The 22,600-nt window shown below is 44.6% G+C and overlaps 1 protein-coding gene, 1 non-coding gene and 1 pseudogene across 2 annotated transcripts in view; 2 read left to right on the forward strand and 1 right to left on the reverse strand.

The window, feature by feature from the left end:
- The window catches only part of SLC7A8 (solute carrier family 7 member 8), a 50,862-nt gene that overhangs the window by 22,867 nt on the left and 5,395 nt on the right, over positions 1-22,600 (reverse strand). Inside the window, exons 3-4 of the mRNA XM_040227246.1 lie at positions 12,436-12,640; positions 11,298-11,449 (exon numbers count right to left, since the gene is read on the reverse strand). Coding sequence (XP_040083180.1) covers positions 11,298-11,449; positions 12,436-12,640 — 357 coding nt within the window. The remainder of the gene's footprint in view (positions 1-11,297; positions 11,450-12,435; positions 12,641-22,600) is intronic.
- Positions 4,493-4,593, forward strand: LOC120853834 (annotated as a pseudogene).
- TRNAE-UUC lies at positions 12,135-12,207 on the forward strand. The gene has a single exon. It is a non-coding gene; the product is annotated as a tRNA-Glu (tRNA).

The following is a 22,600-nucleotide window of genomic DNA, read 5'->3' on the forward strand; positions in this document are numbered from 1 at the left end:
TTTTCCCTTCTCCAGCTCTTTTCACCTTGAAGCACTGGCATCGTTTTGGAAATCTCAAAAGCCCCTCTAAGGACAGATGTGCTGAGCCTGTGTCAGGGCTTCTCACCTCCAAGGACAAACAAGCAGCGGAGGAGGGGTGCACCCCTGTGCTGGAGCTTGTGGACGTCCTGATTCACACAGCTCTTCCTGGACACTTCTAGCTGAGCTCCTGCCCATGCTGCCCCACCCCCATCCCTTCCTTTCCTGGCTCCCTCTTACCCTTCCCTCTTATTCTTATCCCTCCCTGACAGTTGTTGGACCTGAAGTTTCTGCTGAATCACCATCTAGTACTTAGTTGAGCCAAGAAACCCAAACACCCAGCTCAGCAGTTTAGAAGAGCTGAGTAATTCTTCAGCGTTAGCTAACCATGGCTTCTGAACTGGGGTGGGGGAGAAGAGAAAAACAGAAGACACAGGGAAAGCAGGGGAGACAGAACACACTGTGCTATGCTACCTGGAGGAGCCCCGTTTAAGTCCTACCCATTAAAGAATACACAGAAGAACCATGAGAAAAAGGTCTTCATGATGCAGATAACCACGATGGTGTAGTTACTCAACTAGAGCCAGACATACTGGAGTGTGAAGTCAAGTGGGCCTTAGGAAGAATCATATGAACAAAGATAGTGGAGGTGATGGAATTCCAGCTGTGCTACTTAAAATCCTAAAAGTTGCTGCACTCAGTATGTCAGCAAATTTGGAAAACTCAGCAGTGGCCTCAGGATTGGAAAAGGTCAGTTTTCATTCCAATCCCAAAGAAGGGCAATGCCAGAAAAGGTGAAACTACTATACAATTGCGCTGATTTCACATGCTAGCAAGGTAATTCTCAAAATCCTTCAAGCTAGGCTTCAGCTGTACCTGAACTGAAAACTTACAAATGTACAAACTGGGTTTAGAAAAGGCAGAGGAACATCTACTTCTGCTTCATTGACTACATCAAACCTTTTCATTGTGTGGATCACAACAAATTGTGGAAAATTCTTAAAGGGATAGGAATACCAGACCACCTTACCTGTCTCCTGAGAAACCTGTATGTAGGTCAGGAAGCAACAGTTAGAACCAGACATGGAAGAACTGACTGGTTCAAAATTGGGAAAGGAGTACATCAAGGCTGTATATTGTCACCCTGTTTATTTAACTTATATGCAGGTGTGTGTATGCATGCGTGCTAAGTCACCTCAGTCGTGTACAACACTTTGTGACCCTATGAACTATAGCCCACCAGGCTCCTCTGTTCACGGGATTCTCTAGGCAAAAATACTGGAGTGGGTTGCCATGGCCTCCTGCAGGAGATCTTCCCAACCCAGGGATGGAACCTGAGTCTCCTGCTGCTTCTCCATTGCAGGTGGATTCTTTACTATTGAGCCACAGAGGAAGCCCTTATATGCACGTACATCATGCAAAATGCCAGACTGAATGAATCACAAGCTGGAATCAAGATTGCCAGGAGAAATATCAACAGCCTCAGATATGCAGATGATACCACTAATGGCAGAAGTGAAGAGGAACTAAAGAGCCTCTTAATGAGGGTGAAAAAGGGGAGTGAAAAAGCTGCCTTAAAACTCAACATTAAAAAAACAAAGATCATGGCATCTGGTCCCATGACTTCATGGCAAATAGAAGGGGAAAAAGTGGAAGCTGTGACAGATTTTCTTTTTTTGGGCTCCAAAATCAATGCGGATGGGCACTGCAGCAACGAGATTAAAAGACCCTTGCTCCTTGGAAGGAAAGCTATGACAAACTTAGATAGCATATTAAAAAGCAAAAATATCACTTTGCTGACAAAGGTCCATATAGTAAAAGCTATGGTTTTTCTAGTAGTTATATATGAACGTGACAGTTGGTTGGTAAAGAAGGCTGAGCACTTCGAACTGTGGTGCTGGAGAAGACTCTTGGGAGTCCCTTGGACTGCAAGATCAAGCCAGTCAATCCTAAAGGAAATCAGTCCTGAATATTCATTGGAAGGACTGATGCTGAAGCTGAAGCTTTGGCCACCTGATGTGAAGTGCTGACTCATTGGGAAAGACCCTGATGCCGGGAAAGATTGAAGGCAAAAGGAGAAAGGGAAGGCAGAGGATGAGATAGTTATCTAGCACCATTGACTCATTGGACAAGAATTTGGGCAAACTCCAGGAAATAGTGAAGGACAGGGGATTCTGGTGTGCTGCGGTCCACGTGGTCAAAAAGAGCTGGACATGACTTAGCAACTGAATAACAACAACATTACAAGACATCCCTCCTGGCCACTGGATAAGAATCTGCCCTCCAGTACAAGGGACAGGTTCGATTCCTGGTCGAGGAACTAAGGTCTCACATTGTGGGGCTACTGAGCCTGAGAGCTCTGGAGCAAGTACACCGCAACTACTCATGCCTGTGTGCTCTACAGCCCATACTCTGCAACAAGAGAAGTTGCAACAAGAGAAGTTTGCGTACTACAATGAGAAGCTCTGGTGCGCCACAACTAGAGAAAGCCTTCAGGCCACAATGAAGAGTTCGTGTGCCACAACCAAGACCCAGAGCAGCCAAACTGAAAACAAATAAATAAAATGAGTTCTAAAAACTCATTACTTTTCCAGCCCAGGCCTGAAAGATTCAAGCTATCTCATACCCCAATTCTCAGGGCCAAGAACAGTATCAGGCACATCATGGCCCTTGATAAATGTTTGCTAAATGAACAAAGGATTGTGATTCTCATTTATATAATGCTTCCCCAAGGTCTCAATCCCCTTTGGTTCCAGAGTAGGTTTTTGAGCAACATCCTGGGTGGATTAACACCCCGAAGGAAAACTTGCAACCAAAGACCCATTCAACATCTCAGGGATTTGGCGAGGATGTGGAAGGCAGAAATACAACACACTGTATAAACTTCTCATCACAAATGCTGGAGACAGTTAAGTAGAAACATATTTCATTTGAAACATTTTTAATTTTTATTTGTAGATAAGCTATATTTCTCCCGCTTAGCAGTCAGTCAGTCACATGGCCAGCTGACTCTGCTTCTACCTCTTCCTTGTTTTTGTCACTTTGTAACTTTGTTTTCATTTTGGGCCACCACCTATTTGGCCTGGAAAAGTGCTCAGCCTGCTGACTTGTCTCCCTGCCTCAAGTGTCATGCTCTTTTCTTCAGGCAAATGTGAATCTAATCATGTTACTCCTCTGCACAAAATCCTTCAGTGGTTCCTTGGATGTAGTCTGCTCTTCTCTGCACGATACCTAAGGTCCTTTAAGATCTGGGTCATGCACATGAAAATCTGGTTCATCCTCTTCTGCCTTATCTCCTGTCTCTCCTAGGCTCTACCCATACAAAAGTCCTCTCTTTTCTCCAAGGAGTCATTTGTTTCTCGACCCCAAGTCTTGACTATGTTCTTCCCTCTACTCACTGTTCTATCATATACCCAGATGGAGACAGTCCGTTTACCCTCTTAGACTTAGCTCAACCTGGAAGCCTTCCCCGGCACCCCTCTACCAGCTTTGAAGCAGCTTTCTCTGTGTGGTACACACTTTTGTCATCATACTATATTGTAATTATTTGTAATTCCATCTTTTCGCTAACCTTTAATATATTCCAAGATTCTGTATAAACAATGTCACTCAGGATAGGAGCTCAATATGATGATTAACTGATGGATTTGCAGTTTCTTTTTTTCTTGGAAATCCATCTGCCAGAAATCCAATTAGGTGGGTTTTGTATTATACCCAATTCATGGCTGAAATTTTAGATTGGGACTATGAGGTCTCTGTGTCTATTTGTCTATGTCTATATGGGGCTTCCTCAGTGGCTCAGTGGTAAAGAATCTGTAAAGAATCTCAGGGGTTCGATCCCTGGGTCAGGAAGATCGCCTGCAGGAGGGTATGGCAACCCATTCCAGTGTTCTTGCCTGGAGAATCTCATGGACAGAGGAACCTGGCAGGCCACAGTCCATAGCGTCTCAAAGAATCAGATATGACTGATGCGACTCAGCACACACGCAGGCACATATGTCTATACACATATGTTATAGATATGTGGTATTTTCTACCTCCAAATGGTATTGCCAAAATTAGTTTGCAAAAGAGCTCTATTTAACTGACTTAAAGAAAATCAGGTGCTTATTTAAGTTCTCAGAAATGTAATAGAAACTAGCCCAAATGAATTTCAGCTTCACGCGACCTGAGAAAATACTCAGTATTAAAGCTAGTTGATGTTTGTCAGTTTAATTAATACAGACATGTCTTTAGAGTTATCAAAATTAAGAATAATCTTTTGCTGTACCTAAGATACTATGGTCAGCAAGAGAAATAATTTGAGATGATGACTGACTTTGTCTAATGTCTCATCAAGTTTTTATGAGTAATTTAAACATTAATTGTTGGAAACAGCGAAATTAAATAAATGTAAATAGGACAAGAGTTTTTAGATAAACTCTTCAATGATCGTTATGTTTTATGGTATGCCTACTTAAAAACAGTTTCTCTAGTGCTTGCTTTGGCAGCACATATACTAAAACTGGAATAATACAGAGAAAATTAGCATGGCCCTTGTGCTAGGATGACAAAAAAAAAGTTTCCAAATCTTTTAGTAATTTAAAACTTTGGAGTTTTGCTAAGTTAAATGATGGGGCTTCCTTGAATGTCTTTACCACTTCCAAGTAAGATAAAATACTAAAACATTAACTGCTAAACAAGTCTAAATCTTCTGTCTTATTACAGAAAAACTAAAGAGGTTTATATTTATTAAAAACATGTCTTGTACCACATTGAAAAAAAGCATTATATTAAGAGGAAATGTATGTTTTCAGAAATTATGGTATGCTTTCATGAGTTTGCCAGTCCCAAAACAAAACAAAACAAAACACTGTTATAACAGTTTACAATTGCTTAACAAAGATGAAACAGTTATCTTTTTTTTTTTCTCCCTCTCTGATGTCTCCAGTATGTGGAAAGTCAATGAGTATTCTTATTTTCATGGCAATATAGCTAATTGTATAAATTCAATAAGAATCTGTTCTCCCTATAACATGATACAATTAGAAACATTGGTGACATTACCAGGGCTTTGACTGGATTGTCAGATTTGAGAGAGACAGGCATAGAATTAGATATGACCAGACAGCTTTAAAGAACTAAGACTGACTTCATGGAGCCATAAAGCTCTTTGGAAAGACAAGCTGGTACCGTGACTTCAGGGTTCCCATCAGCTTTACCTGGTGAGTAAGAAAGATTCCTTCTTGGCAGGTGCAAGAACCTCAGGATAATTTTAGGAACCTCAAGGAGAGAAAAATTCACCCAAATTCATAGGTATTACAGGTGAATGAGAGTTGGACTGTGAAGAAAGCTGAGCGCTGAAGAATTGATTGATGCTTTTGAAGTGTGGTGTTGGAGAAGACTCTTGAGAGTCCCTTGGACTGCAAGGAGATCCAACCACTCCATTCTGAAGGAGACCAGCCCTGGGATTTCTTTGGAAGCAATGATGCTGAAGCTGAAACTCCAGTACTTTGGCCACCTCATGCGAAGAGTTGACTCATTGGAAAAGACTCTGATGCTGGGAGGGATTGGGGGCAGGAGGAGAAGGGGACGACAGAGGATGAGATGGCTGGATGGCATCAGTGACTCGATGGACGTGAGTCTGAGTGAGCTCCGGGAGGTGGTGATGGACAGGGAGGCCTGGCGTGCTGCGGTTCACGGGGTCGCAGAGAGTCGGACACGACTGAGCGACTGAGCTGAACTGAACTGAGCTGATGTCATGTTCAGTGTGGCTCCCTGGTCCTCAGAGGCAATTAAAAGTTCAATCTGGTGATTCCTTATGAAAAGTTCCAGCAAAGCATGTTTTTAAAAGCCTGGACTTATGTAAATAATCAGGCAAAGTTTAATAAAACTAAATTTATTTTACAAACAACTTAGTCTTAATTTGGCTATCTTTGAAGAAGATGAAGGTGATTTTAGAGAGAAAAAAACTTACGTTCAATAGAAACTATTAATACATACTTATGGACATTAGAGTCTAATTCTGTTAATCACTTTTGAGGTTTTGTTTTTCTACCTGTAAACTGGGCTAGATCCTGAATTCTTCTAGTTTCCTCAAATATTTGGCTACAACTCCCCAAGTAAGGTTTTCAATTTTTCTGTCATTTCTGACTTGAAATCACTGAGAACTAAAGCTGTCGTTTTCTTGAAGATAATGAACTGGAACTGAACAGCCTGATATACACTTGAGAGAGCTTACATTTAGATAGTCTTTGTACCTGTTGCTTGGCAAGTCATTCAGGAAGTTTACTTGAATACCAGATGACATCACCAGAGACATTTCAACCTGCAAAAGATGCTTAGAGCCTAACCTCTAGAAGTCTCAGCTGGTGACTCTCAGGATTCAGACACTGTGTTTATAATTTGCTCCAGCCATCAATCTCTTTTCTTCTTTGTCTCCATAGAAATGCCTCTTATTAAATACCTGGTTGCTTATACTCTGTAGGCCTAACTTTCAGTGCCCACCTATATCTCTGCCTCCTGACATTAGTAACTAAACTGACCTATCGTTAGGATTAAGAGATTGGTTCAATGAGATATAAAGCAGTCTATCAACTCTGGATTGTGAAAAACTCTGGATTCTAGAGAAAGTTTCAAAGGCAAGACTGTAGGGGACACCAGGATGTGCCACCCTAAAATGTCTCTGGCATGCAGATTAGTTCAAGCTGCAAAGTGATCAAGGCCCACAAGACCCAGGAAGAAATTCTGCCCTTCCCCTCAACTGCTTAAAAATAATTTAGATAGAGGACTGTTCCTGGAACAGTATCCTGTAAAATACAGGCTGGGTGAGGGGGAAATTAGAGATTAGAGTCCACTTTCTGTTCCATTGTCTCCACAACCCCCAGCAAACGTTTACTTTTCATTTTCATGTCAATTACCTTCATCCCTTAGAAGTCCTAAACTTCTGTACCAACATTCTCTTTTGTCTTTAGCTGAAGATGGTATTTAAGGTGAGGGTTTTGGCCATTTGGGCGTATACTCAATTTTTCTGGGTCTCTTCTAAGTATACGTTAGTAGACTTTTGTTTGATTTTTTTTCCTTTATAATCTGTCTCATGTCAATTTGGGCCTCAGAGAAGGCGATGGCACCCCACTCCAGTACTCTTGCCTGGAAAATCCCATGGACGGAGGAGCCTAGTAGGCTGCAGTCCATGAGGTCGTGAAGAGTCGGACATGATTGAGAGACTTCCCTTTCACTTTTCACTTTCATGCACTGGAGAAGGAAATGGCAACCCACTCCAGTGTTCTTGCCTGGAGAATCCCAGGAACAGGGGAGCCTGATGGGCTGCCGTCTATGGGGTCACACAGAGTCGGACACGACTGAAGTGACTTAGCAGCAGCAGCAGCAGCAGGTGACACTAGTGGTAAAGAACCCGCCTGCTAATCCAGGAGATGTAAGAGACATGGGTTTAGTCCCTGGATCAGGAAGATCCCCTGGAGGAGGGCATGGCAATCCACTCCACTATTCTTGCTTGAAGAATCCCACAGACAGAGGAGCCTGGAGGGCTACAGTCCTTGGAGTAGCAAAGAGTCGGACACGACTGAAGTGAATTAGCATGCAGCACGCATGTCAATTTAATTCTTAGACTAGCCAGAAGAACCTGGAAGGGTAGAGGAAAATTTCTTCCTTCCCAGCACTCCTAAGGCTGATGAGACACTCATAACCTTTGGGGACCAGAGAAGGGCAAGAAGGCAACCCTGTCCAGTTAACAGAGGTGATGTATAGTGCATGGGGATAAGACGTTTTGGGCTGGAGAATATGAACCCTCAAAGGAAAACGAACTGAGAATAAGGGATTTAGAAGTTAGGAAGGGCTGTTGAGTCTTCTCATGTCAAGGGATTAATTTGCAAGAGATTTTCAAAACAACACACACAAGTATCTATCAAAACATCTGGAAACTTTCTGAAGAGGAATTGCAAAGCAACTCAGAGTTAAAAGTAATACCTACAGTGAAAAGGCCTTAACCTTTCAAATCACTCAAGAAAGAAAGACGATAAATCTGAAGCCCTGGAAAACTAGCTTCTTAGGAATCACAGTAGACAGACAGAAAACAAGATAAGAAGTTTTTTTTTTTTTTTGCTTGTGAAATGCATGCAAGGTACACTTTTCTCCTCAGGGGGAAAAAGGAGAAGGAGCTTCTTTTGTACAAGGCATTCAGGAAGAGGGGGACTTGAATGAGAAGAAAAGATTCCAATTCAGATGCTGCATGTAACCCCAGCCCCAAAAGAGAGGAAGGAGGTCAGGAGCTGCCTGAGTGAAAGGTGGCCCAGTCCCCAAGAGAGAGGGGACAAACAAATCCTGAAGGAAAAACCACAGTTAGGGAGGAGGATGTACAAATGGGGTACCTTAGAACACATTCCTTCTGTGTCACTGGGACCACTTTGTTTACAACTAGGGACTCAGGTAGTAGCCACCGAATGTGGCTAAATGAAGAAAAACACAAGCTGCAGAAGTAACCTGTCAAAATGTATGTTTGTACACTCACATGTGAGTGCTAAGAGATGCATTTTACTTAGAATTATAAGGATACCTGTCCACTGTTACCAGGGCTTTTGGGCAGAGGAGAGGGGTAAAGACAAGAGGAGGCTTTCCTGGTCAACTCTCTTTACATACTGACTCTTTTACTTAGAGAATATGGTCATTTACTTATAAAATAAGAAACGAAGAAAAGAGGGAAGGAAGGAAGGCACGAGAGAAAAACAACCAAGGAAATCACAAAAGGAAGGTACCAAAATCAAGTTTTAATCCCTCCCATTCCCCTAACTCCCTCCTCCTACTGATATGCTTACTCTGGAGAAGGGAGAAAGGCTTTTCATTTAATTAAAATATAAAAGATTTTCTTTTTTTACTGCCTGGTGGCTAGGGATATTCTGCTGACTTAGCAGTGAATAATCAGCTTTGACCTAAATAATAGAGTAACTCAAAGTGGCAGTTGCAGTTGCATAAGCTTGAGCCAAATCTGCAGTTTCGTCTCTCTCCCTCTCCTCCCCGCATCACTCCCTCCAGGCTCTGAGCAGGCAAGCCAGTTACAGCAGATTCTTTCCACCTTTCCACCTCTGGTCATTCCTTCCATCATTTCTCACCCGATCTTTTCCAAAACTCTAGAGTGTCTTTGTGCAAGGAGTCACCCACCTAGCCTTAGTGTGTCTGGGGAATGCAAAGAAAGCAGTGGGGTCTGGCTGCCTGAGGAACTCTGCTCTGCGGCCCAGGTTCTCTCCGAGGGAACAGACTGAACAGTCTCAGGGTTCTTGACTTCTAGATGAAGGGTAAGGGTGGCCTCTAGTCTGAGACACTTAAGCAGTATCAGCAGGAAAAAGGAAGCCATGTCTGTGTGTACAAGACGCTGACACAGCAGTGGCCAGCACTCTGTGGCCCCCTCCCACCCCTACTAACCTGTCTGATAGCAGAAACAGCCGCTGTTCCCACATTCCCACACCCCCTTCCCCCTCCTCTTACCTCCCGCAGCTCCAGATCCAGCCAGCAAGCAAGGATCAAATGACTATGCTTGTGACTACCCTCAGTGACTAGACAGGACCACCAGGCGCCCCACACTGTGGTAAGAACACTCTTGTCTCAGGCAGTCCTGGTCACAGCAACCTACAGCACATGTGCGATTGCACCCCCATCTCACAGGAGGCAGCTGGTGACCTGGTCAAGCACTGGCTGCAGTTAGAAAGTGGTGTGCAGATGCAGGCTCAGGCAGCATGGTTTTGGATCCCACATCCCTCTGCCTCCAAATTCACAAGCACAAGGAATATGCTCCAAACAAGTATGCTGACCTCACAATAACACTCTCCTAGATGTGGAGTCTATTCCAGGGCTGAACACCACTGCCAAAGTGGGCACACCCACCAAGAAGATCACCACTCAGGTCCCACCGCAGCCCCAGGGTGGTGAGTGACCCCTCCTTCCCCTTCCCACCAGCAGGACAGAGGAAGTGTCAAGAGCTGGGAAAGAGTGTGACCAGGATGGTCAATGCCCTGAGCTAAGTGATATGTGTTGGAAGGTATGGGAAGGCAGGGACAAAGCTGACTCTAGAAAAGGAACCTCTGAAATAGTCCAAATATTTACTTTAGAAATAAGGTATTTTTGGTTAAAAGATATAACATATCCCAATCCACTGAGATCCCTGATGATCAGAGATTAAGTGTTGAGACTTCTAGAAATACAGATTCCCAAGCTTCTCTATAAAACCTATCTAAGAAACTTCCCTGGTGGTCCAGTGGTTAAGACTCTGCATTTCCAATGGAGGGGTCATGGGTTCAATCCCTGATTGGGAAAGTTCTGCATACTGCGTAGCACAGCCAAAAAAAAGCCTCTCTAACCTACTGTAGCTCATAGCGACCTTTTCCCCTTCTCAGATTTTTTGCTGCAATTGAATTCCAACCATGGAATCTGCCTATGACTTTTCTACCTAGTTAGAAAATTCATGAAAAGTGGAGACCATGGATGTGGCATTTGTTTTCTCCCAACTCACACCTTTACACTCTCCTCACAGAGAGGTTTAAGATGTGAGCTGGCAGGTGGAGGCAGAGGTGGAGAGGCCAGAAAAGTCTTCCCACGAGTGGCAGTGGGCCTCCAGCATGGTGCATGTGCTGGAAAGAGAAGGAACGATCTTGGGTAATCCAGTTGCCTGGCTCCACTTCCTTTTCTGCTCAAGGAAAATGTAACACTAGCCCAGCTTACCTTATGGATTTGTTGTGAGGCTTGGATCAGATAACACATATGAAAGTGCTTCATATAGAAGTAAACCCTGCCAGTGTAAATTACAGTTCTTCTGAACAGCTACTTAAGTTTCTTCTTTTTTTAAAAACCAAATAATCATATATGGAGGGCTTCCCAGGTGGTGCCAGTGGTGAAGAACCCACCTGCCAATGCAGGAGACATAAGAAACACGGGCTTGACCCTTGGGTTGGGAAGATGCCCTGGAGGAGAGCATGGCCATCCACTCCAGTATTCTTGCCTGGAGAGTCTCATGGACAGAGGAGCCTGGCGGGACTTGTAAAAAGTTGGACACGACTGAAGCAACTTAGCATAACACAATTATGTGTGGAATCCATTTGTCTACAGCAGGCATGTTGGAAATTGAAAAGTAACAAGGCATAAAAATAAAAGGAGCAGAGGAAAATAAATAAATAAATAAAAGGAGGAGAGGAAAAAAAATAACTAACTAAAAGGAGAGGAAAGAAAGAGGGAGAGAATGGAGAACCAGATCATGAGGAAGACACTGTCCTGAGTGAGGCCCAGATGGTACTTACGTAAGCAGAGGGCAGCGAGGAGGCGAAGGCCAGGCTCTGGGGGGAAGCAGGTGGGGAAGAGCGGCTGAAGCACGTAGTTGGAAAAGGTGAGGGCGATGACAGCCTGGTTGGTGGGGTAGATCACCAGCACTGCGATCCACAGCCTCAGGAACCTGCGGGGGAACCAGATGGAACTTGAGCCAGGATAGGAATTAAGATCCCTGGCCCCACCACCAGGCATGGCAGGGATTCAGAAGCCATCAGGGGAAGTCTGGGCAAGTCATCGAGCAGTGCTGAGAGAGGCAGGTGGGCTAAAGGGATGCATTTCCTTGTTTTCTGGGATGCTGAGGAGCCCAGCCCCCACCTGAAGGAGACACCTAGCTCTCTGTACTGACAGTAAATTGGTCTAACAATGAAGCACTATTTCAACTAGTTCTAACCCACGTCTTAGTGTTCCTTCCCTCCTCCTGCTCCTTTCATTGTTTCATCATCTCTTCTCTACCACTCTGGCCCCCAGAAGCCACTGGTGGAAAAGAAACTCTGCAACCCCAGAATCTTCACAGTCAGGGCACGCTAAGGGTGTGGCCAGGTAAATGAGTGTTAAGGGGGTGCACTGAGTGGAGTTTGAAAGAGAAGTGTCCTCCATACCCTTGGGCTCCTTGGTTAGAATTGAGCTCTTCAGTATCTGGGCTGTGGGGGCTGAGAAAATCAGGGACACCACTCACTTATTTTTCAGGATAAAAGGGCTTTGTTTCTGTGATGTGCTTTCTCTGGGCATCTCCAATCAGAGGTGTCATTTAGTTCTACTTGTTCTCACTCAGAATCTTGCTCTCTAAGGTCAACAGAGATTAAGGGAATTCCCTGGTGGTTCAGTGGTTAGGACTCTACACTTTCATTGCCAAGGGCCCAGGTTCGATCCCTGGTCTGGGAACTGAGATCACACAAGCCACAAGGTGCAGCAAAACAGAACAAACAAAAACCTTAAACAGAGATTAAAACTACAGCCTGGTTCCTCTGCCACTCTGAGGGGGATCAAGGGAACACAGGCTGAACTGGCAACCATGATGTGGAGGAACCACAAGCTCGCACCCTCCTTAGCACACTGGACAGCCCTGGCCTTGTCTTCCCAGACCACTTAGTCCCCCCACTATTCTCTTACCCAGCCAGGCCTCCAAAGATGTCCTTGACATAGGAGTAGTCACCTCCAGATTTGGGGATGGTGACCCCGAGCTCAGCATAGCACAGGGCTCCCACAGCTGTGATAAGGCCTGTCACGATCCAGATGATGAGAGCCAGGCCCACAGAGCCGGCATTCTCTAGCACACCTTTGGGCGAGACAAAGATTCCAGAGCCGATGATGTTCCCTGTGAAAGGCATTGAGAAGTGGTGAGACAAGGGAGTCAGACCCCAGCATGGCGGAGGCGCTCTCACCTTTGATCTGAGGCAAAATGCCTTTGGGATGCACAAATCCCCTCCGGGCAGATATATCTAGCAATAACTCTCCTTAGCAGGGGAAAGAGCACCAGGCAATGGACATGGAGATCAGGAACTGGTCGGGTATTTTACATGCATCACGTAAGCATCAGGACAAGCCGATGGAGTCAGATATCATTTCTCCCATTTTATAGAGGAAAGTGAATTGCCTAAGTCTACACAGTAATAAATAGTAGTGCGAATTGAACTTCCAGGGCACTCCGACTGGGCCAAACGTAGTCTAACCAGGGTGGTGACAAATGCCCTACTTAAGGCTGGCTGGAAAAGGAAGAGCTGTAAAATGGGCAGTTAGAAAGCTTTAAAAATGAGCTGAAGGGTAATATCTTTGGACAGACTGTGGTTATACCCTGTGTCTGGGGGTTTCCAAGACCCACAAGTATGGACAGCACTCCTGGAGGCTGGCCTCTACCCCAGACACAATAGCCCCACCCTTGGTGAGGAGCATGAAACCCTAAAAAAACAACTCTTGTAGTTTAGAAGTGGTTTGTTGGGACGCAATATGTGCAAAGCTCTATATTCTTCCAAAGGTCATTCCCCTCCATTGTTTCACGTGCCTCTCACAACAACTTCACAGAATTCAGGAGGAGAAAGGGCAGATGTTTCTATTTCACAAACCAAGAGACTAAGACACAGAGGGGTTAAGTGGCTTTCTCCAAATTCCACAGCTACTGATGGGTAAAATTGGATCTAGAAGTCAGTCTCCTGATGCTTAATCCAAGGGTTCTTTCCACTAATCCACATCGGTTCTGTGTATAAAGGGCTGGCCCACTCGCGGCAGGTGAGGCTGGCCCCAGGGACTGAATGTTGGCTGCTGGGATGTGTGTGTGGGCAGGGGAGGAACAGGAGTGTGGGGGCAGCTCCTGGGACGTTTCTTTCCAAGCTCTCCTTTGTCCATATCTTAAGATTCCAGGGGTCAGGGTCCAAGGGTCAGGTGCTTCGAAAGCTCCCTCTTCCTCTTCGTGCCCCACCCCGCTGCACCAATGAGGGCCTGAGGGAAGAAGCAGACACTAAATGGATCCAAGTCAAAATGCAGAGCTGGAGTACTGGAGGCCAGTTGGATTTGACTGTTCTGAATTCCTACCATCTCTCTTTAGTGGTCTGGAACCAGTTCTGGACTGATCGAGATGCAGACTATGGGATTTTATGCTCAAATTTTAAAAACTGACTTTTAGATCTCAATCACAGCTCAGCCTCAATCCAGTCCTGAAAGCTTTCACTTCTAAACCAAAATTCAATTTTTAATTCCAGACTGTGCATCCAGGTTATTTTAGTCAAAGAGGAAGAGAATATTCCCATCCTGAAAGCAGTAATATTTCATTCTTTTGGGATGTAGAATATGCTGCCCCTTTTCAAACTAAAGAACTGCTCCTTGAGATGAGTAACGAGACAGGGGAGGGGCCAGGAGGAGCCTAGGAGCAGCTATAAGCCGGGAGACTGAAATACCAAACTGGAGAGCCTAGGGCCACAGCTAGATTGAAACGCAAAGATGGCACATTTCTGACTCAAACAGGCCTCTTTTCTCCTAGTGTTAAGCCATCCCAACAGAACAGGGCTACATAGAGAAATGAAGCTAAAAGAAGAAACAATCCCTCATGTTTAAATTTGTGATCTAAACATCAGGCAAAGAGATAGAGAAAAATGAAACCCTGGGTGCCCCCAGTTCTTAAAGGCTTTTCCTTTTTTTTTTTTTTTTTTAAAGTCTGAGGCTTGGAATGAGAAGCTGCTTCTCAACCCCCTTCTCAACTCATCTCCCATGTGTGCTGTGCATGAATGCTGGGTCAGCAGAGACTAAAGGGCCTCCTGGTAGCATCCTAGGACGGTCAGCGTCAAACAACCCTTCACCTGCCACAGTGAACGTGAGATGGGGTTGCTGATAGTGCTGAAAAGTAACAGTAAACTCCTTGCCTGGCAGGAATTTATCAGAAGAGTCATCTGTAGGGCGTTTTAAAGCCAGCCAAGAAGAGAGCAATAGAAGGTTATAAAACTAGCTCAAGGGCTTGAAAAAATAATCAGTATGGGAGAAAAACAGGGTCTGACTTTGGTTTTTAAGATGCCGAAAGGGGTCGTGGGGTGACAGCCAGGAATTTCTCAGGACCAGTAAAAGGCTGTGGATATTACTGAAAAGATCTCATTTTCTCAGTAATGAAGAGTGTTCAAGTTTTACTTCAGAGTTCTTAGAAAACACCCCAGTGGAGATGAGTGAGCACTTCAGTTCTCCTGCTTTTGCCTTGACATTTCCAGAGCACGAGCCTCACCCCGTCATCCCAGGTGGAGGGTGGGCGGTCCAAGACGAACAGCCCTTTTTGGGGGTCTGACCACTTCCTGTCTCCACTGGTTCCTGGATAATGTGTCCTTCCATGGAGCTGCTATAGCAGATGGTGAGGCTTGGCACTGGGACAAGAGTTCTCCCTATCAACCATCTTGATTTTCACCAAATTAAAATGACAAAAATAAAAGTGGGGGAAAAAAAATAGACTTTCTTGGCTGTCCAGTGGTTAAGACTCGTGCTTCCACAGCAGGGGGTATGGGTTTGATCCCTGGTTGCTGCTGCTAAGTCATGTCAGTTGTATCCGACTCTGTGTGACCCCAGAGACGGCAGCCCACCAGGCTCCCATCCCTGGGATTCGCCAGGCAAGAATACCGGAGTGGGTTGCCATTTCCTTCTCCAGTGAGTGAAAGTGAATAGTGAAAGTGAAGCCGCTCAGCGTGTCTGACTCTTCGCCACCCCATGGACTGCAGCCTACCAGGCTCCTCCGTCCATGGGATTTCCCAGGCAAGAGTACTGGAGTGGGCCGCCAGTGCCTTCTCTGTGATCCCTGGTTGGGGAACTAAAATCCCAAATGTCTCACAGCATGGCCAAAAAATTTGGGGGGGAGCTTCCCTGGTGGCTCAGTGGTAAAACAATACACTTGCCAATGAAGGAGACACGGGTTTGATCTCTGATCCAGGAAGATCCCACATGCCTCTAAGCCTGTGCTCCAGAGCCCGGGAGCCGCAACTACTGAGTCCACATGCCAGAACTACTGAAGCCCATGTACCCTAGAGCCCATGCCTCGCCAGAGAAAAGCCCAGGCGGCAACGAAAACCCAGAGCAGTGAAAAGTATAATTTTAAAAAATAAAAAGTGAAAAAAAAAATTGAATGATGTTGACCAAAACTGAGAACTGGGGGATGGGAAGGAGAGGAACGTCTCGCCCTGATTCTAGAAGCCACTGCCTAGAAAATCAGAATCAGATGTCTCCTCTTCCTTAGCAGCCTCTGGAACGACTACAGGAAGAGGAATGTCACTAAGAGCACAGCTATGTACTGGAGCCGAAAGAATACTGACACTGCATTTACTTAAAAGTCATGCCTTTTATATACAATCTTTAGTGTAATTTTTTGATTAGTATATATCTCCCTCACTAGACTGTAAGCTCCATGAGAGCAGAAACTGTATTGTTTACCTGTGAAATGTCACAAAGTATTAATAAACACTCTATAAGTATTTATCGAATAAATAATGTTTGATGTCAATCTACAACTTACCTCCATGGAGCAGTTTAATACACCTGTTTATCTGGAACCTCAAAAACCTGTGAAATATGTCAAGTGTGTATTGTAGGCAAATGAGTAAAGCAACCCACTTATTCCACTGCTGAGGGTAGACTGGCTAGTATTACCATCTCTACTTTAGAAGGAAAGAAACTAGGGCAACCATTATTCTCATTTTTCCAAATGGAGAAGGAGGTATTATTTTCCCTATTTTACAGATGAAGAACCTAAGATGCAGAGGTGGTTATTTGCCTAAATCACAGGGTAAATTAGTAGTCACCGTCATAGCCTCAAGCTTTTCCCTGAAAATTGTCGGTTTTACATGCTCCACCCTATAGACAATGAGAAAGGTTCACAAAAGTTGCTTGTTAAAGAACTGGAACACAGATCCGATTCTTTCCTTCTATTGCAATACCAGCTTCAGCGATGAGTTACAAAAGATTCATGCCCATTACCTTACTTGATTCTCACAATTACTTTCTTGGGTGCACAGGTCAGGCACTCTCATCCCTATTTACCTTTGTGAAGACTGAGGCTCAGAGAGGCGAAGAGCCATGATCAAAGTCACATACTGCATTAGGTAGCAAGGCCTGGATGAGAGGCCATGTTCTTGGACTCCTGGCCCAGAGGTTCCTCCTACTCTGAGCTGCCTCTCCCTGAGAAATTACACAACACATACCTTAACTTTTACACTGTCCAAGAGAGGCTTTTATGGAATGGCTTTGAAAAAGGAGAACTGGGGAAGGGCTTTTCTGCCTTTGACTATGAACCTTTCTTGATGAGAGGTTGGAAGAAAGTTGATTACAGCAGGAATATTTTTTCTCCATTGTTTTACTCTTAGACTCATCATCTACAAAGCCACTCAAGAATAAGATGCCCAACTGTCTGGTAGAGCCAAGGTACTGGAGGTTGGCTGGGTTTTCAATCCTCTCTTTCATCGACCCCAATTAGGGAAATAACCATCTTATCACATAGATCTTCTCTAGTAAAAAATGGGCTCTAGGATGCCTGGACAATGAAGTCCAGCTTGGCTTGTTCTGTCAAAGAAAAGCCAAGTGAACCACTCCATTAAGAAGGGGCCAAGTTGTATCAGTGGGCAAGTCATCACTAGAAAAACTGCTGAAATTCAGAAAATCCACACTGGCCACGAACAATCGCTAACTTCCACCTGTGGGCCAATACCCACGTGATTCCTATTAAGGCCTTACTCACTTCCAGGCCTGTCCACACTAGAATGCTGCAGCCATTACAGAATGTCCTAGGGCATGGAATTACAGATTTCTACTGCTCAACAGACCCTCAGATCTGAAAGGCTTTGGCCTTCCCTACTGACCCATGCTAGTCTTGGAATCTAGCCAGGGCTTCTCCTGGGCCTTGGAGGTTCTGTCCATTTCCGTGATGTCCAGACAAAGCCAGGGTGAACCTTCTTTGTACTTCTCACACAAAATGGTTGGAAGGGTCTCAGGATTTTCAGGATTGCGAGAACAGCATGGAAGTGGAGTCGGCACACTGAGGCCAGGCTTTGATCCTCACAGCAGGCCTGAAAGCTCACCATGCCCCTCATCCTGTCTCCACTTTGCATCAGGACTGTACAAACAGACACCTCAGGGTGATGGCAGGTCAGGGCTCCAAAACACGCCCTGTGGGATTGCTGTCTCTTGTGGAACAGAGATGTGGAAGGAGCTTTAGAACTCTGCTGGTTTAGATTCCTTGCTGAAGAATGAAATGGGTGCTAGACTTAAGAGTCAGAGGCGCCACTGAGTCCTTGCTTTGCCACTCACAAGCTGAGTGGCCTGAACTGTTCTTAGTGTCCCTACACCTGCTGAATAGGAATACTTGCTCCTGCCTTGCCTACCTCACAAGTTTGTGGTAGGGATCAAAGGCGAACATACATGCATGGAAACACTTTACAATCTGCTTAATGATCACAAATATAAGGAGTTGCTAGGATTTGCAATAGTAGGGGTAGAGACAGTCTCTGATGCTGTTGCTGCTGCTGCTAAGTCATGTCTGATTCTGTGCAACCCCATAGACGGCAGCCCACCAGGCTCCCCCATCCCTGGGATTCTCTAGGCAAGAATACTGGAGTGGGTTGCCATTTCCTTCTCCAATGCATGAAAGTGAAAAGTCAAAGTGAAGTTGCTCAGTTGTGTCCGGAGACAGTCTCTAGAAGATAACAATAATGGTCTCGTCTTGGAAGTCTGGCTCTGAAATAGCACTGCAGGGCCAGGGCCATGAAGAACATTCTCTGAGCATCTGTTTACTTGTCTAGGTATAATTTTTAGATGCTTCAGGTGGGCGGCCCACAGGTAATTGCATCTCAAAAAGTATTTATTGAGCACCCACTCTGTACATTCTTGCTTTAAAACGTAATTGGGAAGCACTAGTTAACACATGGATTTTTAATATAATAGATGGAGCCAACCACCACCCACCAGTCACTGAAAGACAGGCATCCTGGCCTGAGGGGCTAAGTCTGCTGAACCCTCAAAAATGCCCATTAAGGATTCACAGCAGGTGTCCAGGGTCTCCCTGTCAGATTAGAAGACCAGGCACCAACAGTGAGAGGCTTTGTCTACCTCAGTGGTTCTCATCCAGGGACAATTTTGCACCATCTCCCACCTTCAAGGGACAACTGACAGTGTCTGGAGACATTTTTGGTTGTCACAGCTGGTGAGGGGGTGCTACTGGCATCTAATGGATAGAGGCCAGTGATACTGCATGGGACAGCCCCTCAAAACAACAAAATATCTGGCCCAAAATGTAATAGTGCTGAGGCTGAGGTAAGCCTCAATGTTAATTTCTAAAGTCTTTTTCAAATTTGAACTTAGATGAGATTTAGCATGCTTTGTGTTTTGCTTGTTTTTTGCTAAACGCAAAAATGTATTGTTTATGGGAATAACTCATTTTTAAGCTAAGGCTTTTTTTTCATATGCAACACTAAATTTACCACCTTAACCATTTTTAAGTGTACAGTTCAGTAAGTTCAATTTGTTAAGCATATTCAGGGTGGTCCAGTGGTTAAGACTCTGTTTCCACTGCAGAGGGCACAAGTTCGATCCCTAGCTGGAGAGCTAACATCCCACAGGCGGCTAAGAGAAAGCATATTCACATTGTTGGGAGACAGATCTCTAATGGACGGTTTGGCTTAGACTGGCTGCTACTATTCAAAAAATACTTTCTATGCATTTACTCATGCCAGGCTGAATACATGAGGATATGAAAATGAGAGACTCAGTCCCTGTCCTCAGCAAATTGTGGGGAGAAGTGATGACATGATACATGTGGACTCAGAACTGACACCACCAGGGAGAGGAGAAGTTGCATGAAAGCAATCGCAATACATGACAAGATATTAGGGATGGACAACGTCACTTGTGGGGGCTGCTCAGAAAAAGCTTCCTAGAAGAGGGGAAGCACAAGAAGCTGATGAGTAAGTAGACTCGAGTCAACAGAGAAAAGGAAAAACACTGTCTACTTGATAAACAGGTCAGACTTGGGCTGAATTGGCCAGTTCTTCCCATCACCCGATCAATCTAATCTGTTTTTGAACCAAAATGAATGAGTGTGTTGGGGGGGTGGATAAGGGAAGTGGGGGTGGTGGAGGATGAGCTTAGGAGAGAAAGAAACTAATATTTATTGAATATAAACTGCTGGATACTGGCCAGTTTAATATTTCACAAAAAATTTCTATTTTATTGCCAATGAACTTGTTCCAGGTTACAAAGCTTGTAAATAGGAAAGCAGTTTACAAACCCAAGACTATCTCCAAAGCCCTTCCTTTTCTGATATCAAAAATGGTTCCTCCCTGTCCAAAACATGATACAAATCATGGGAAAATTCATCATATGTTTTCTACTCCCAGCATCAGGACCCACTTAGCAAATGTCTCCTTATCCCTAGACAGCCTGACCTGCCTGTATCAGCTGCTGATTAAACACGCTATGCAGAATTGTACTCTAAAGAGGCTGCTAAAGCATTTACGAATCTCACAGACGTACAGGCACCTTGAAACTCTATACATAGTGAGAAAAGTACACTAACAATTCTGCAGCAATGAAACACCCCCTGGGTAATTGGCCTTCACAATATGCTGCTCAGTGAGAGGTTGCCCAGAACATCTCAAGGCATATTATGAAACCCTCTCCCCAGGAGTGACGTCACTGGTAATGCTGAAGATATAACCGCAGGGAGCCAACCAATGTGAAGAGTTGTGACCGTGACAATGGATGAGGGATGAGATGTGACTGATTAAGTTTTTCAGCTCAGACTTCATTCATTCTATAAATATAACAGCTTAAAATAGACTTGAGGCACAATTTGGCTTCTTAGAAATAAAATTCACCAGTGCTTAGCACAAAGCCTAGCATATAACGCTGAATGAGTATTTGTTAAATGTTAAAATATAGGATGATCAGAATCCTGTGACCAGTAGCCCCCATACCTGTGCCAGGGAGCAGCCTGCATTTTGTCATTTACAGATTTCGAGGGAGAAGAGCCCAGGGGGCCTCCTTTGCAGACATGTTCTGGGAGGGGAACAAGGCGTGGTCTTTCTTGCTCTGCACTCTCTCAGCTGGGAGTTAAAAATTAGAAGGGATGAACTCCTTTTGGTTGTTTTGGGTAGTTCAGGATATATTCTTGGGGTTATTTGCTCATTCCTGCTTTTTTGATACCCTCTCACCTGGAGAATCCCAGGGACGGGAGAGCCTGGTGGGCTGCCATCTATGGGGTCGCACAGAGTCGGACACAACTGAAGCGACTTAGCAGCAGCAGCATCTCCAAACAATAATAACCAAACAAGGACTTCCCTGGTGGCCCAGGGTTTAAGAATCCGCCTGCCAAAGCAGGAGACACAGGTTCAACCCCTGGTCTAGGAAGATTCCACGTACAACTAAGTGCATACACCACAGCTACTGAAACCCTCATGTTCTAGAGCCCATGTTCTGCAACAAGAGAAGCCACCGCAATGGGAAGCTCTCACTCACTGCAACTGGAGAAAGTCAGCAGGCAGCAATGAAGACCTAGTTCGGCCAAAAATAAACAAATAAACAAAAAAAAGTAACAACAAACAAGAGCAACAACAGACATTCCTAAGGCTTTCTTGGTAGGCAGCTCTGCTGCTGGATTAACCCGCAGAGGAAAGCAGAAAACCCCTGGTATCTGGGCAACTTGAAAGTCTCACCCTGTATGCCCATACTGCCATGCCACTTCAATAAGCCAATTTAATTCAGAAAAAGTGGTATGTATATGTGGTGCTGGCCTCTCTGAGAAGGTCATCTGATCCGGGTACAGGGTGTTTTTGTTGTTGTTATTGCTTTTCCAAATAGAATGGGTTGTTTGATTCTGTTTATTTGGACACCTTTTTTACCTGCTGGGTTTCTATTTTCTTTCCCCTACCCTAAGTGTCTCCTGCTAGTCATTTATTCTGCATTAACTCCGCTCTTTGAGAGAGCATATTGTAGCCCTGCCAGCAGCCCTGCCTCAACTAGATTACTCCTTGAGTTCCCTGCCTGGTTCCTGGAGGTAGGAAGCAACAGGATCTCTGGTTCCAGCCACACTGTGGGGCATTTTGATTAAGCCCAGTGGCTTCAGAGTTCAATGACTTGAGTGGGAATCCTAGCTCTGCTACCGCCAGTTATGTATTCATTCAATTCCACCCTTTCCATAACAGTACTTATTTCATGGACTTAGATGAGAATACTCATAAAGCACTCATCTGGTATGTGGTAGTGCTCAGTAAATGGTAGCTACTTATTATTATTATACCACTAATTATAACCTCTCTCTGTTTACCAAGATGTGTTTGTTTTGAAAAGTATCCTACTTGGCTTCTGTCTCAAAGTTTTCTTTGAGAACAATGAGAGTTTTAAACATGTTTTCATCCTGAATGAACCAAATCCTAATCCCTCTCATGTTGAAAAAAAAAAAACTGAAGTACAAATTTGAATAGAATTTTCACACTCCAGCCCTCTAGTTAATATCCAATAGACATTTGGGGGATTAGAAAGCTAATACATTAAATCAGAGACTGAAATGTAAAATCTTCTAAAATGGTGTAAAAATACATGGGTCTGAAAATCTTTTGGACCTGAAATATTTCCAAATCAGCCCAGTGCCATTTCAGTATGGTTATACCTATAGTATGTTTCTCTGTTGACAAACGGCCTTTTAAAAAAGTTTTCCCCCAACTTTTCCAGTATCAGACACCCATGTCCTTTCCCAGTTCCAGTGTCAGAGCTATGGTCCTGCATGGCCCACTGCCCCCACCACACAGGACACACCAGCCTCCCTCCTTCC

Source organism: Oryx dammah, unplaced genomic scaffold (assembly GCF_014754425.2).
Source record: "Oryx dammah isolate SB20612 unplaced genomic scaffold, SCBI_Odam_1.1 HiC_scaffold_26, whole genome shotgun sequence".
NCBI lineage: Eukaryota > Metazoa > Chordata > Mammalia > Artiodactyla > Bovidae > Oryx > Oryx dammah.